Source organism: Eschrichtius robustus, chromosome 8 (assembly GCF_028021215.1).
Source record: "Eschrichtius robustus isolate mEscRob2 chromosome 8, mEscRob2.pri, whole genome shotgun sequence".
NCBI lineage: Eukaryota > Metazoa > Chordata > Mammalia > Artiodactyla > Eschrichtiidae > Eschrichtius > Eschrichtius robustus.
Genome location: NC_090831.1, coordinates 125,517,646 through 125,534,038, shown reverse-complemented (window position 1 = coordinate 125,534,038; position 16,393 = coordinate 125,517,646). Strand labels below are relative to the sequence as shown.

The 16,393-nt window shown below is 46.0% G+C and overlaps 1 protein-coding gene across 17 annotated transcripts in view; it reads left to right on the top strand.

Moving 5' to 3' along the window:
• Window positions 1-979: 979 nt before the first annotated feature.
• KMT2C (lysine methyltransferase 2C) overlaps window positions 980-16,393 on the top strand; it is a 275,662-nt gene continuing 260,248 nt past the window's right edge. For 15 of the 17 annotated variants that reach the window (XR_011074736.1, XM_068549742.1, XM_068549731.1 and 12 more), the window contains exon 1: window positions 980-1,318. Coding sequence is in view for 14 of the 17 variants with exons in the window: in XM_068549742.1 (XP_068405843.1) it covers window positions 1,158-1,318 (161 nt within the window). In the remaining 3 variants the exon portion in view is untranslated. Of the gene's footprint in view, window positions 1,319-2,239; window positions 2,266-6,837; window positions 6,905-16,393 lie in introns of those variants that run through there. The other 2 variants (XM_068549738.1, XM_068549739.1) reach the window with 2 other exon arrangements.

The window sequence follows — 16,393 nt, the reverse complement described above, 5'->3', positions numbered from 1 at the left end:
GGCCCGCCTCGTCCTCGCTCTCCCTCTGCGCACTCCCCGGACCCTGATCCCGGACTCGCTGATCCGCAGCTTGGCGCTCTCCCGAGCCGGAGCCGGAGCCCGAGTCGGAGCCGGAGTTGGAGCCGCGGCGCGGCCCTGCCGCCGCGTCAGAAAAGGAGGGAGCGGGGGCGGGGGAGGGGCGGTGAGGTCAGCGGCGGCGGCGCGTCCGCGGGCGGCGCATGCGCGGAGCGAGCCCCGTGAGTGGCAGCGACGGCGAGCGGGGGGCGGCGGGGCCGGCGGAGTGGGGGAGGGGGCGGGGGCGTCGCGGCGGCCGTGTGTGGGCGAGACGGCGGCGAGTTTGAGAGGTCTGTGGTGCGGGGGCGCTCTGGGAGACCCGGCGCGGCCCTGGCGCGACGGCCACGGTCGAGTGTGTGTGTCTGTGTGTGGTACACGCACACCCGCAAAACTTCCTCCTCCCCTGCCCGGAGGGCTGGCGCGGGCGCTGAGGGGCCGGCGCTCGCACAGCCCGGAACCCACCACAACAACTGGAGCAGCTGTCAAAACTTCGCCGCCGCCGCCGCCCGGCCTGACGCGGCCCGCGCGGGGGAGGGGCAACCGGCGGGGGGCGCGACCCCCGCCCGCCCGCCGCCGTCCCGCCGCCCCGCCGCTCCCCGCGCCGCGGCCCCTTTCTCCTCCTCGCCGCGGGCGGCCTGGGGGAGGGGCGCGGGCGTAGACCCCCGGGGCCGGCGCCCTTCGTGCCCCCTCAGTAGCCCCGCCCCGCCCCGCCCGGCGCCGCCCGCCCCGCCCCTGCCCCCGCCCCGCACCCGCGCCCGCACCCACACCCGCACCGCCCGAAGCCCGCCCGCCCGCACCTCCCCGCCCCGGTCCGGCCCCTCCCTCCCGGCCGCCCGCCCCGCCCGCCGCCCCCCGCCCGGCCCCTGCGCGCCGAGGTGCGCGCGCTCGCGCGTATGTGTGTGAGTGCGTGTCCTGCTCGCTCCATGTTGCCGCCTCTCCCGGTACCTGCTGCTGCTCCCGGGGCTGCGGGAAATGCGAGAGGCTGAGCCGGGGAGGAGGAACCCGAGCAGCAGCGGCGGCGGCGGCCGCGGCGGCGGCGGCGGCGGCGGGAGGAGCCCCCCAGGAGGAGGACCGGGATCCATGTGTCTTTCCTGGTGACTAGGATGTCGTCGGAGGAGGACAAGAGCGCGGAGCAGCCGCAGCCGCCGCCACCCCCCCCCGAGGAGCCCGGAGCCCCGGCCCCGAGCCCCGCAGCCGCAGACAAAAGACCTCGGGGCCGGCCTCGCAAAGATGGCGCTTCCCCTTTCCAGAGAGCCAGAAAGAAGTAAGTTGAGTGTGAGGGAGCCAGGCCGGGAGCCAGCCGCGGCGCCGGCCCGGAGCTGTCACCGGCGCGCCCGGCCCCGCCGCCCCCGCGCGCCCCCGGCCGCCCCCGCGGGGTGGGGGTGGGGCCCGCGCGGGCCGCGCGGCTCCGGCCCGGGGCGCCCGCCCCGCGCCCCGCGCCGGCGCCCGGCCTCCCGCGGCCGCCCGCACTTCCCTCCGCCGGCCCGGGTCCGACGGCTCGCGCCGCCGCCACACTTTACTTTTTAGTTTGGCCCCGGCGCCGTGTGTTCCGGGGCTTCTCTGGAGAAATTTCTCGTCGATGCCCCTGGGCCTCGCCGGGTCGTTTAGCAAACGAGCCCGGAGCACAGCTGGGTAGTCGCCGGACGGGCTCCCGCTCGGCTCCCAGGCGCTCGGCTCCGGGACGCTCGCTGAGCTGTCAAAACGCCGCGGCCAGGTGGTCCCCCGGCCCGGTTGGGCGGGGGAGCAGGAAACGGACGCAGCCGGAGCTGCTTTCCTTTGTCAGCCGGTCGCTCCTTTAACTTTTCTCGCTCCCAAACCTCTGCTTTCGTGCTTTAATGATATATTAGGAAGTGCTCCGACCGCTTCCCCTCCCCTCCCCCAGCCGGGCCCCGCACTGCCCAGCGCCGAGAGCACTAGTCTGTGCGGTCGCTCCGCGTAGGGGACGGCGTGCAGCAAGTTTTGGAAACGTCGCTGCCACCGCAGGCCGATCGCGAGGAGCACGTTCGTTCGGGTCCAGACGGATGTAAATGTGGCCGAACTTCTATCGGAGTAGCCACTCGCGGCTGTTACTGGGGCAGGAGTCGCTCTCGTGTGCTTTTGAGCAGGCACTAGGGCTGTGCGCCTCCGGCCATTCGCTGGTTAGAAATGTCTTTCTACAAAATGGTTATAGGACAACTTTGCCTGTGGATCCAGAAGCTCGCTTCAGTGCCGGTGAGTCGCTGAGCGCTCGTGGCTCTTGAGGCTGCTGCTGTGGAAGGTCTGTGGCCGTCTTTCGGAGTTGTAGGAAGGCGTGTATTGCTTACTCATTTCATTATATGGTCGTCTCAGGGAACTGGGGGTAGTGGAAGGGTGCACCGGGACGCCGAGGAAAGCAGCATACTTACGGATAGTCTGTTTTTTTTCTTGTTGTTGTTTTTTCTTCTTTTGATGGGGTGCATTCGTTTAGTAATAGCATTGTTACGTTTGGTGATACGTAGTAAAAATAGCGTTAACGCAAGGCAGAGAACAGGGTTGTGGGAAACCCGTGAAGCTCTGCACTGGACGTGCTCTTTTTCGCTTTGCTATTCTTTTACTATGAACATGATTCAGGGCCTTCGACTTGCCCTCCATATTTTATTGCCAGCTCTTACCTAGCTATGACAAATCGTGAGGGAAACAAGTACAGGATGTATACATTATTACATTAGTTTCTTTGTGATACAAAGTTGGGGTTTATTATACCACTTGCGTTGTAATGTCTGGTATAAAATGCCATTGTTACTCCTGTATTAACTGAAATTTCGAGAAGGAAGGTGCAGTTTTAAGTAATTTTAAACTTCTTTGCCACTTTTTTGGTATCTTTTAAAGGAACGCATACGAAGCCATAGTAGGGTTTTAACTTGATTGCTTCCCATTTTCACTATTTCTTGGTTTCTTTCTGAACATTAATTTGGGATTATAACGTGTTAGATTTGCTTTTAAATTCTTACTTTAGAAAGAGTAGACCTACCTATGTTGTGCTCCTCACCCCTACACATCCAAGTGTGTGTTTGTGTGAGTGTGCACACTTCCCCTGAGATTGCAGTGAGCTCATTTGTATTAGTGCAACTCCTGGGTGCATCAGAAGAAAGGTTGGTTTAGGGTATTGTCACTTTATTATTTTAATTTTTACCTCTTATGAGTGGGAAAAAGGTAGCCCTTTGAGAAGTTAAAACCTTTCTATAGAATGACACTAATATAACAGTAAAAAAAACCTCAACACTTTGGAAAATGTTTGGAACAGTTCTAAGTCATAAGAGTTTTTTAGATTTGAAAACTGGTACAGCATTCCTTATAGGTAATTAAGTCTAGTGGTAACTTTGATCGTTCCAAACTTGTTAGTGAATTCTTTAAAACTAGGTGTGTCTTTTGAAGGAAATGGAATCTCCAGTCGTTTTAGAAACATGTAAATGGAAACTAATATCTGAAATGGAAAGCAAAGAGAGGGGTTTTCAATTGTGTATCTCTGCACTGTATTAAGATACATGCAGAAAAGACCCTATAGTTAGCTGGGTAGTGCAGACCCTGAAAGTGAAACTGATGTGTAATAAATGTAAATTAGGTTTGTAAGTGTTAAAATTATGTGGAATTGCAGATACCTCAGAAATGAAAATTAATATCTTTGTGGAATGCAGTGGAGATAAAGGTGTTTAAATTGTCTTATTTAGATGGTCAGTAAGTGGGTTGCTTTACCCTAGAGCAGATGCCTTATGACACTATTTTTTAAAAGTAGATGGTGTATTTGTTTTCGGATTAAAAAAAAAAAGATAACTATGGACTAGTAACTACACATTCTTTGAGTTTAAATGTTTGAATTTTTAGTAATTAGGTAAAAATTAAGCATTTTCTTGTTTTATAGTGTTAGATAATTTTTGTGTTTTATCACATGTGAAAAGCATATGTGGTTATTGGTTTTACATTAACTATTATTACTTTAAAATTATATTTACAACCTAAAATCAAGAATTTTGCACTGAAGGTCTCAATCTTAGAGGCAGAGTTTGAAGCGTAGGTATGTAAATAGGGAAATATCAAGTGGAACAGTGAAATTGGCACGTCTAAAAGTTCTCTTGCACAGTAAGGACTGCCTATTACTTAGTCTTTATCAGAGGTGCAAGTCTTCCCATTGGTGCAGAAGCTCCCGCTGCAGGGCAGGCACACACGTACCAGAGGCTGGAGTTATTTTTCTATTCAGGTGAAGGAAACCCTTCCTGAAACTTTGATTTTATCTTTTCTTCCTTAGAATATACACCCACATTACTAAGTTGGGAAGCCAAGCGGAGATTCTGCCATATTTCTTACCACGTGAACAAAGTTTATGTCCAGGCTGGGTGGTGTGGGGATGGCACAGAAGCGGCAGGTGGTGGGGATAGGGTCTCTGGGGCGCTACCCTTGACTCTCTCTGAATCAACTCTTGATACCCTGAACCACTTTCTTTTCAGAGGTCAATTACTGTTATTAGAAAGTCAACTTGAGGGATTTTTCTGAGTTGGCGCAGTGGTTAAGAATCTGCCTGCCAATGCAAGGGACACGGGTTCGAGCCCTGGTCCGGGAAGATCCCACATGCCGCAGAGCAGCTAAGCCCGTGCGCCACAACTACTGAGCCTGCATGCCTAGAGCCCGTGCTCCGCAACAAGAGAAGCCACCGCAATGAGAAGCCCGCTCGCAGCAACTAGAGAAAGCCCACGCGCAGCAACGAAGATTCAGTGCAGCCTAAATAAATAAATAAGCTTATTAAAAAAAAAAGAAAAGAAAGTCACCTTGAGCATTACTGTAGAAAAAATTAGGTACAACCAGTGATGTCATACAAGGGACCAGCAAAAAATGGCTCTGCTGCAGGGGACTATTGATGTTCTGTGTTTGTAAGCATTCCCCCCCACCCCCACCCCCCAAACCTCTCATTTCCATAACTGTCAACTTGAAATCAGTGAAACAAACAAAAAAACTGTATTGCATTATAATACACGCAGTTTCATAAAACAAGTTTATAGTTGAGACATCACTATTATTTGTGCTTTTTGAGATGATGCAAATTTGTAATTTTTATTATATTCTTCTTATTTTTCAAGAAATTAGATACAGGGAAATTTTCAGTAGTTACTGGTCTCTAGCATTTAATGGGCACTGAAATGTTTTAATTTACCTGAAAAGCTGGTCCTGGAATGGCAGCCTCTCTTATCTGTCAGGTGGCCTCATTGTAGTTTGCTTTTGTCCTGTTGTTGGTCTTTTCCATGGACTCTCTAGTCTTTGAGAATATGATATTTTTAGTGTAAAATACAAATTATATTTGGTATAATATGGTTATTAATATGTAAACTATCTGATAAACATGGATTTCCATGTAAATTTTTTTTTTTTAAAGATCGTTTTGTGATCTCAGATTAACATCTTTATTCTTTTTTTTTTTTTAAATTTTATTTATTTATTTATTTTTGGCTGTGTTGGGTCCTCGTTTCTGTGCGAAGGCTTTCGCCAGCCGCGGCGAGCAGGGGCCACTCCTCATCGCGGTGCGCGGGCCTCTCACCGTCGAGGCCTCTCTTGTTGCGGAGCACAGGCTCCAGACGCGCAGGCTCAGCAGTTGTGGCTCACGGGCCTAGTTGCTCCGCAGCATGTGGGATCCTCCCAGACCAGGGCCCAAACCCATGTCCCCCGCATTGGCAGGCAGACTCTCAACCACTGCACCACCAGGGAAGCCCTCCATGTAAATTTAACTATCACAACAGTTTATTTTCTCATTTTGAAAATAGGGGTTTAGTACATTTTCCTATTACCAGTTAATTCTTTTTTTAATTAATTAACACACACACACTTATTGGAAAGTTTATTCAGTATCAGCTAAAAATTATGTTCAGGGACTTCCCTAGCGGTCCAGTGGTTAAGACTCCATGCTTCCAATGCAGGGGGCGTGGGTTTGATCCCTGGTCAGAGAACTTAGATCTCATATGCTGTGGGGCACGGCCATAAAAAAACAAAAACAAAGAATAAAATAAAAAGTATGTTCAGTCCAGATGTCTCAGAGATTAAAAACTATATCAAATCCTATCAAGGGTTTCACACACCTCCCCACCAGGTGAGAGCAGAGAGAGAGTATTTAAAACTCTCCATAACTAAAAACTGACTATTTACACTTTGGAAGATCACTGAAGTTTCATGGAAGCCCCTCAGTCATAACCATAAGTGCCTTAAGTGCCTTAAGAATACAAGGTTACAATACAATCACTACCTGCCCAGAGGAAATATGACTGTGGCCTGGGGAATAACATGCAGTTTTGCAGAAAGGTGGGGGAGAAGGGGAGAGTTAGAGCAGTGTGTCTTGTCACCCCGCAGTGACTACAAATCTGTCATGGTAGAATTAACTGATAAGGGACTTCCCTGGTGGCACAGTGGTTAAGAATACACCTGCCAATGCAGGGGACACAGGTTCGATCGTGTCCTTTTTTTTTTTTTTAATTGTTTTGGCGCATCGTTTAATTTCAACAAGATGATTAATCCCTTCCTCCTTTAACACTTTATCATGTTTGTGCTACAGTGGCTATTTTCAGAACTGCTTGGCGGTATAAGTTCAAAAGTTATGGAGTGAAATAGGGAAAATCCCCTGCCCTCCCCTCCCCTCCCCATAAGTGTATGCCTGTGGTTAGTGTGAAAATCTAGTACAAAGATGAATCTTGAATTTGTAGTTGGAAGTGTCAGTCTGTTTGCAGAATTGAAGGACTTAAGAACACAAGAGAAGCAGGAATGACACAGCTCTTTTTGCACTTTCTCTAGAAAAAGCCTCCTGTAAAAGACAGGAAGATTGTTTGACTTTGCTGCTGCTATTAATTTTGTGATGACAGTAAGTATGTATGATGCACAAACGCTGCAACTGTTTAAGTCTGAGAAATACTTTCCTGTAACTTTTTAGATCTTTCATTTGGCACTGTTATTCAGAGAGCATAAAAGTGTTAAATATATGCTGGGATGGACACTCCGCTCTGGAAGAAGGTTCACTGTGGCCAAGAAGGGTCCCCAGAGATTTGGAGGAAGCAGTACATGAATTATACCTTGAAGGGTCGACAGGATTTAGCCAGATCGAGTGAGAAGAAAGTGAGAAGGTGTTTGGGGTAGCAGAGTAAATACAGTTATTGAGGGAAGTGGAAAAGATGTTTTCTTGGTGGGGGGGGGGGGTGACCAGCACAGAGGTTTAAGGCAGGGGTTGGGGCCGCCCTGTGATGGCCATTGAACACCAGGCTGACCGAGAGTCCACGGGTTATAAACTGTTCACAGTGACCAAGTAGGTAATGTAAATGAGTTGCATGCAGCTTGTAAGCTCCTGAATGACAGCTGACATTTTTAAGGCCTTGGGTTGGGGAGAAAATGGTGAGTCAAAACAGCCTGAAGAGTCCCAGGAGTCTTTATACCTTGCTTAGGAGAAACTGATAGATAATTCTGGCTGATGGCTGCCAAGTGAGACTGTGAGACATTTCCAGATACTCTGGTTTTTCAACAAAGGCTCAAAACTTGGATTTGAATGTGAAAGCTCGTGATTTTTAAGTATTTTCTATTAATTAATAACTAAAACACAATTTGGAACTACACCTTGTGGGCTAGGTTTAATCTGTGGACCACGAGTGGACTACACGTCTTCAGCCTCTGCTTTATGCCTAGGTTACTTTATTTTTTAAATTAAAGTTTTATAAGAAGATATTTGCAGTCTTCTGAGGACAAGAATGCTATTATATTATTTTGTGTTCTGTGTCCATCTTATACAGTTGAATGTAGGTACTCTGATACTGGATGATTTGATGATGACTGTTTTAGGAAAACTATCCTGGTCATGATATGAAGAGAGGAGTTACATGGAGGCAGAGATACAGGATGTTGCATAGTCCTGGTGTGAGGTGATCACGGCAGAGGGTAGATTGTTGGTAGTGTGAATGGAAGGGAAGAGAGATTTCAGTCAATGCAGAGGAAAAATTTTGAGTTTCTGGCATAGCTGTCTACAAGATAGAAATGTCTGGGAGTGTTTGGGGGTTTGGGAGAAGAGTTTAGGAGCTAGATTAGGATAAATGTGATTTACTTGAAATCACTGACAATATGGAGAATGTGTGGAAAGTAGTAGAAGGATTAGGATGCTTACTTACCCTTAGGAGATGGGGGAAAAAGGGTCAAGAAAGCCCGTAAAGATGAGAAACATGCTCATGGCAACAGAGAAAGGTAGAAAACTAGTAGAGAAAAACTGGCAAGAACAAAATACCCATCAGTGGACTACCATGTAGTTTTGTTGTTTTTTTTTTAACAGTTTTTCTTTTTTTTTTAAATGCACTTTTTATTTATTTATTAATTAATTAATTTATTTATTTTTGGCTGTGTTGGGTCTTCGTTTCTGTGCGAGGGCTTTCTCTAGTTGCGGCAAGTGGGGGCCACTCTTCATCGCAGTGTGCGGGCCTCTCACTATCGCGGCCTCTCTTGTTGTGGAGCATAGGCTCCAGACGTGCAGGCTCAGTAGTTGTGGCTCACGGGCCCAGTTGTTCCGCGGCATGTGGGATCTTCCCCAGACCAGGGCTCGAACCCGTGTCCCCTGCATTGGCAGGCGGATTCTCAACCACTGCACCACCAGGGAAGCCCCAGTTTTTCTTCTAAGTTGAGGTATAGTTTTTTTTTTTTCAGCCTGTCTTTTATAGCTTTATTTTTTAAAATAATTAATTAATTAATTTGTTTTTAGTTGCGTTGGGTCTTTGTTGCTGTGCACGGGCTTTCTCTAGTTGTGGCGAGCGGGGGCCACTCTTGGTTGCGGTGCCCGGGCTTCTCATTGCAGTGACTTCTCTTGTTGCGGTGAGCGGGCTCTAGGCGCGAGGGCTGCAGTAGTTGTGGCACGCGGGCTCAGTAGTCGTAGCTTGCTGGCTTTAGAGCGCAGGCTCAGTAGTTGCGGTGCACAGGCTTAGTTGCTCCGTGGCATGTGGGATCTTCCCAGACCAGGGCTCGAACCCGTGTCCCCTGCATTGGCAGGTGGATTCTTAACCACTGTGCCACCAGTCCTAAATTGAGGTATAGTTAATTTAGAAATACTTTCAGGTCTACAGCAAAGTGATTCAGTTATGTGTGTGTGTGTATGTATTCTTTTTCAGATTCTTTTTCATTATAGGTTATTATAAGATACTGAGTAGAGTTCCCTGTGCTATACAGTAGGTCCTTGTTGTTTATCTGTTTTATACATGGTAGTGTGTACATGTTAATCCCAAACCCCTAATTTATCATCCACTCCCCCACACCCCTGCTATCCCCTTTGGTAACCATAAATTTGTTTTCTTTGTCTGTGAGTCTATTTTAAATTGAAGTATAGTTAATTTACAATGTTGTGTTAACTTGTTTTGTAAATAAATTCATTTGTATTATTTTTTTAGATTCTATATGTAAGTGATATATTTGTCTTTCTCTGTCTGGCTTACTTCACTCAGTATGATCATCTCTGGGTCCATCCATGTTGCTGCAAATGGCATTATTTCGTTCTCTTTTTATGGCTGAGTAGTATTCATTGTGTATATATACCACATCTTCTTTATCCACTCATTTGTTGATAGACATTTCGGTTACTTCAGTGTTTTGGCTATTGTAAATAGTGCTGCTGTGAGCATTGGGGTGCATGTATCTTTTCAAATTAGACTTTTCTCCGGATATATGCCTAGGAGTGGGATTGCAGGATCATATACCACGTACAGAGAGGTAGACCTGTGGGTACCGAAGTGGGAGAATATCTGTGATACATTTGTTGACTTGAGGAAAAAATTTCTGAGAGTTACAAAGCAGTGAGTTTAGTACTAACTCTGTTTTGTAAAAAACATACAGATCCAAACTATGTATATATTTTGTCATAGAAAATGATTTGGAAGGACACCTAATAAATGTACGTGTACTTTCATATGTAGATCTATGCAACTTTTAAAAAGCCAATAAATTTAAAGCCATAATCTTGTTTTACAAATGAGAAAACTTAAGTTCTAGGGACATCACTGATTCCGGAGCCACGATTACCTGAATTCAAATCTGGGTTCTACTACTTAACTAACTACATTTGACCTTGGGAGGTGACTTAACTTTTTGTGCCTTGGTTGCCTCATCTGCAGAGTGGTCACACTAGCACATCTAGTTGAGGTTGTTGTGAATTTATATATGTGTAGAATTTAGACCATGTCTGGCACAAACTAAATGCTATTACGAGGCGGTATGATGAGAATTTGCTATTACTATTACTGCTACTGTTGTCAGTTATCTTCACGTCTTATTCTGACATTATAGAATGTTATTGGCTGACATGTGATGAGGTGCCCAACTCACTCCAGAAACACCACGGTATAGAATAATGTAGTACTTACGGTGGGGGGTGAGGGCATAAAGATCTCCTTTCTGCACAGCTGTCCCTAATACAGAGAGAAAGATAAAAAAGCTAAGTCAGCAGAAGTCTCTATAGAATGTTTCTTATTATGAATAACACATGAAAAACAACCAAGAGAGTTCCCTAGAAGCTGTATGTGTAGTAATGTTATTACAAAATCATTAAAGTTTTTTTTTATTACCCAAACTTGTGTATGTTGTCATAGTGGTCTTTTTATATTACACCTCTGCTGACCACGGTTTTCTTAGTAGGTCTCCCTAAATGAGATGTATTATTAGGTGGTTTTAAAATGATTTTTTATGTTTTTTTATACTGGGTCACTTTTTAAAAAAATTTATTTATTTTATTTATTTACTTTTGGCTGCATTGGGTCTTCGTTGCTGTGTGCAGGCTTTCTCTACCTGTGGCGAGTGGGGGGCTACTCTTCGTTGTGGTGCGCAGGCTTCTCATTGCGGTGGCTTCTCTTGTTGCGGAGCACACGGGCTCTAGGCGTGTGGGCTTCAGTGGTTGTGGCTCACGGGCTCTAGAGCGCAGGCTTAGTAGTTGTGGCATACGGGCTTAGTTGCTCCGCAGCGTGTGGGATCCTCCCGGACCAGGGCTCGAACCCATGTCCCCTGCATTGGCAGGTGGGCTCTTAACCACTGCGCCACCAGGGAAGCCCTATACTGGATCACTTTCAATCTTTATGTCTCAGTGTTTCCCATTTACATTAGAAGCAACATAGTTGATGGTCATAGTGAAGTTTGTGTGGTTTTGTTCTTAATGTCATCCTCTAGTGGAGCCTAGCAAAAAAAACTTTCTTGATTTCCTGATTTTTGGGATCCTAGTGACATGCACATGTGTTTGGGGTAAGCACCCAGTTGCATATGAAATAACAATATGAAACATATTAAAGAATAACCATATTCTTTATCTTAAACCTCTCATCAATGAATTGTTCTACTAGGGTTGAAGCATTTGGTTATTAGCATGGCCAAATTTTTTTTTTTTTAAATTTTTAAAAATATTTATTTGGCTGCATCGGGTCTTAGTTGTGGCATGCGGGATCTTCGTTGCGGCACGCGGAATCTTTCGTTGCGGCATGCAGGCTTCTCTCTAGTTGTAGCATGCGGGTTTAGTAGTTACAGCACACAGACTCAGTAGTTGTGGCACGCGGGCTTAGTAGTTGTGGCGCGCGGGCTCTAGAGCGCACGGGCTTAGTTGCCCTGTGGCATGTGGGATCTCAGTTCCCCGACCAGGGATTGAGCCCGCATCCCTTGCGTTGGAAGGCAGGTTCTTAACCACTGGGCCACCATGGAAATCCCGGCCAAGGTTTTCTAATGTTAGACTTATGTATTTAAGAGAGTTATAGAATATTAAAACTAGATGAGAATTCCGAGAACATTTAGTCTAACTCCTTATTTTACAGACAGTTGAGCCCCAGAGAGATTATAGCATGCTAGAGGTCAGACGTTAGGGTGTTAACCTGTTCAGTAAATAAGTGGGGAGAAGGTAGTCTGTAATATTGGTGACCCCCAGTGAATGCCTACTGGCATTCATGCTATTGTATAGTCAGCTCCCCATGTATCTTGGTGAGCCCTGTGATTCGTTGGAATGCAGCAAAAATGACATTATGCTAGTTTGTGGCTTAAGTTTTAAGAAGGCCTGGAACTTCCACTTTTGCCTTCTTGGAGCACTGTTACCATGCAAGAAGCTAGGTTGTACCTTGGTGGAGAGACCATGCAGAGAGGGGGGGATTCTGAGACTACGTGGGAAGAGAAATGCCCAACAATCCTAGTATCCCAGCTGAGTCTGGCCCCTAATCAACTTGCTCATGGAATTACGGCCACAGACTGACCACCACTGAGACTAGCAGAGGAACCAGTCAGCTGAGCCCAGCCCAGGCTGCAAAATTATGAGTAAATAAAACGGTGGTGGTTTTAATCTGTTAGATTTGGTGGTGATTTGTTATATAGCAATATAGGATGGAAGCAGATGATTTTGTGAAATAAGACACTCTAAGAATAAAAAATATTTGAGATGCAAATGATAAAAATCATTATTGTTTTCCAACTTCTTTTACTGAGATAGGTTAGGTGAGGTTGTCCCCTACCCTCTGGCCCTCATTTCTCTAGGGTATTTTGAAGTAGAGATGGATTTTTATTATTGGGGTATTTAAATGGTATTTAAAAATACAGTTGCCACAGTGTAGATTCGACTATAATTTTTTTTTTTTTTTTTTTTTTTTGGCCACACCACGTGGCTTGTGGGATCTCAGTTCGCAGACCAGGGATCAAACCTGAGCGGCGGCAGTGAAAGCCTGGAATCCTAACCACTAGGCCACCAGGGGACTCCCTGGACTATAATTAGATAATGTATAATGGAAAGATAAAATAATTAAGAAAATCAGCCTTCAAAAGTATGATTTTACTTTTTTGACTTACACAGAGATTTCATATATATGTGTGTATATATATATTTGAAGTGTCATGAACTCTGTCAGAATACTTGGGTTCTATTCCTAGGCCTGGATTAGGTTTGTCTTTTTGTGATAGAAAACCCCTAAATAATAGCGACTTGAATGGGAGTGTTTATTTCTCTCACGTCAAAGTCTGAAGGGAGGCGCTAGGGCTGGTATTGTGCCTCTGCGCTGCAAAATCATCAGGGACTTAGCTCCTTTTATCTCACAGCTCAGACATTTCTGGGATGCGGGTTTTGCCCTCAGATTCCACAGTAGTTACTAGAGCACTAGTCATTCCATCCACGTTCCATGAAGTAGGGTGGAGGAAGAGTAGACCAAGGGCACAATTCTTCTGTTTAAAACATCCTTCTAAGATGTACCATATGCTTCAGCTTGTGTCATATGGCTACATGTAACTGAAGAGGAGGCTGGGAATGTAGTCCTTTAGCTGAGTACGTTCCTGCCTAGGATGGATCTGTTTATTTCTCTTCCAGTTGTATTGAGATTTAATTGACATACAGCACTGTATAGTTTTAAGGTGTGCAGCATAACGATTTGACTTACATAAATTGTGAAATAATTACCACGATAATAAGCTTAGTGAGCATCCGTCATCTCATACAGATACAAAGGAAAAGAAAAAGAAAAAAAAATTTTTTTTTTGTGATAGGAACCCTTAGGATTTACTCTCTTAGTAATTTTCATATATAACATGTAGCAGTGTTAATTATATTAATCATGTTGTACATTACATCCCTAGCACTTATTTATCTTTTTTTTTTTTTTTTGGCTACGCTGGGTCTTCACTGCGGCATGTGGGCTTCTCTAGTTGTGGTGCGCAGACTCCAGAGCATGTGGATTCAGTAGTTGCGGCGTGCGCATGGGCTTAGTTGCCCCGTGGCATGTGGGATCTTAGTTCCCCGACCAGGGATCGAACCCGCGTCCCCTGCGTTGGAAGGTGGATTCTTAACCACTGGACCACCAGGGGAGTCCCACTTGTTTATAACTGGAAGTTTGTACCTTCTGACCACCTTTGTCCAGTTCCCCTCCCCCACCCCTTCCTCTGATAACCACAAATCTGATCTCTTTTTCTATGAGTTTGTTTTTGAAATATAATTGAATTACAACACTATGTTAGTTCCTGGTTTACAACATAGTGATTCAGTATTTCTGTACATTGCAAAGTGACCACCACTAGAATAGATTTAGAGCCTTGTTACCAAGGGTGGGGATGGACATTGCAGAAGCGGGCAACAGTCTCCACCAGGTTGAGCAACCTGTCTCCATAGGCCTAGGCTTTCTGGTGTATGAGAACAATGACATTGAACCACTTGGGATGGCGGATAGATTTCATAATTGATTGGTGGTGACTGCTTGTAATGCTTTGTCGAACCCGGAGTCCCTGGTTTTCAGCCTCTGCAGGGAGGGGAAGTAGTAGAAGTAATTATTTTGGGTAAATAAGGGAGTATTAGCATGCTGCCATTTATATACCACCCCTGTACACCTTGGCCTTTTTAATGTGCAGTTACTTCAGTTTTTAAAATCTTTTCATTGAAAATATCTGACTCTGGGACTTCCCTGGTGGCTTGTAGTTAAGAATCCGCCTGCCAGTGCAGGGGACACGGGTTCGATCCCTGGTCTGGGAAGATCCCACATGCCATGGAGCAACTAAGCCCGTGCGCTACAACTACTGAGCCTGCGCTCTAGAGCCTGTGAACCACAACTACTGAAGCCTGTGCTCCACAACAAGAGAAGGCACCACGATGAAAAGCCCGCGCACCGCAACAAAGAGTAGCCCCCCGCGCACCGCAACTAGAGAAAGCCTGCACATAGTAATGAAGACCCGACACAGCCAAAAATAAAAATAAATAAATAAATAGATAGATAGAAAATATCTGACTCTTCTGCTAACCTTTGGACCATTTTTTAGTCCTTTAAAAAAATATCCTAATACTCAAAAAAGGGTGCTAATAGACATGAGTCCCAGCTTTGTGCAGAACATTCTTAAAGCTGGAGCTGGGGATGATGTAGAGAAATACTAAACTCTTTTTTATGTGTGTGTCAGAACACCTAGAGTATGGTGGGGCAACAAACAACCGCAGTTCTTAGTGGCTTCAGACAGCAAGCTTTATTCCTTGTTCATGCTGCATGTTCGTCATGGGCTGGCTTGGGAGCTTTCCTCTACAACACCTACATCCAGGTGGAGGGAGACACCATCTCTGTTCTCCACAGTTGCCCAGGCCGGAAAAGGAGAACATGGGAGGTTGTGCTTTGGCTCTCAGAGACTACAGAAGGGACACACGTTGGTTCCGTTTACATTTTGTTGGCCCGAGAAAGTCACGTGGTAGAATCTAACTTCAAGGGGGCAGGGAAGTGAAATCTTACCATACTTCTGGAGGGAGAACTGGAAATAGTTGGTGAAGAGCAGTGATAAATACCACAGAGTAACATTTAGCTTAGTACAAAAATTCACTTTTTGTTTTTTTTGTTGGCTGTGCCGTGGGGCATGCAGGATCTTAATTCTGCAACCAGGGGTGGAACCCATGCCCCCTGCAGTGCAAGCACAGAGTCCTAACCACTGGACCGCCAGGGAATTCCCCCAAAATTCATATTTGACTTTGGAGTATGTTATGTTACCTATGATTGAATATGACCGTCTGGTGGACTGTTGTATTACAACATAGTAATTAAGGGATGTGTTTAATAATACTGTTAAATATAAAAAACATTTTCCAGGACTTCCCTGGTGACGCAGTGGTTAAGAATCCACCTGCCAATGCAGGGGACATGGGTTCAAGCCGTGGTCCGGGAAGATCCCACATGCCGCAGAGCAAGGAAACCCGTGCACCACAACTACTGAGCCTGCGTGCCACAGCTGCTGAAGCCCGCGTGCCTAGAGCCTGTGCTCTGCAACAAAGAGAAGCCACCACAATGAGAAGCCCGCACGCAGCAACGAAGACCCAATGTAGCCAAAAATAAAAAAACAACAACAATAACAAAAAATGTTTTCCAGAGGTAGAAATAACATAGGAAGGCTTGGGCCCTTGATTCTTTCTTTCTCTACTGTACTTCATGCTTTCTTCCTTTCTCCCACCCACATGAAAGGAGGGAAGGAATCAAATGATAAAATTGCTATGTAATGTTACTGAAGTTATAGGTGACTTAAAATCTATCCTTCCTCCCCGCCCCCAACCCCGACAAAGTAAGTTCTTAAAGCATATGTTTTATTTTCAGTCAGGGTTTCGTTGTCTATATGTTTTCTGTTAATCACCCAAGAAGATGTTACTCAGCATCTACTGTGCACTGTACACTGGAGAGACCAAAATTAGACACATCCCTACCCTCGGTTTCTACCAATTTGGAGCAAACTATAATGCAAAACGACAAATGCTACAATGGAAGATTGCACAAAGTACTGGGGAAGCTTAGAAAAGGAAGAACTTTAAGGCTGGGGAACCGATAAAAGACTGCATCTGAGTTGAGTGTTGAAGAATGAAAACAAACTTGATTGA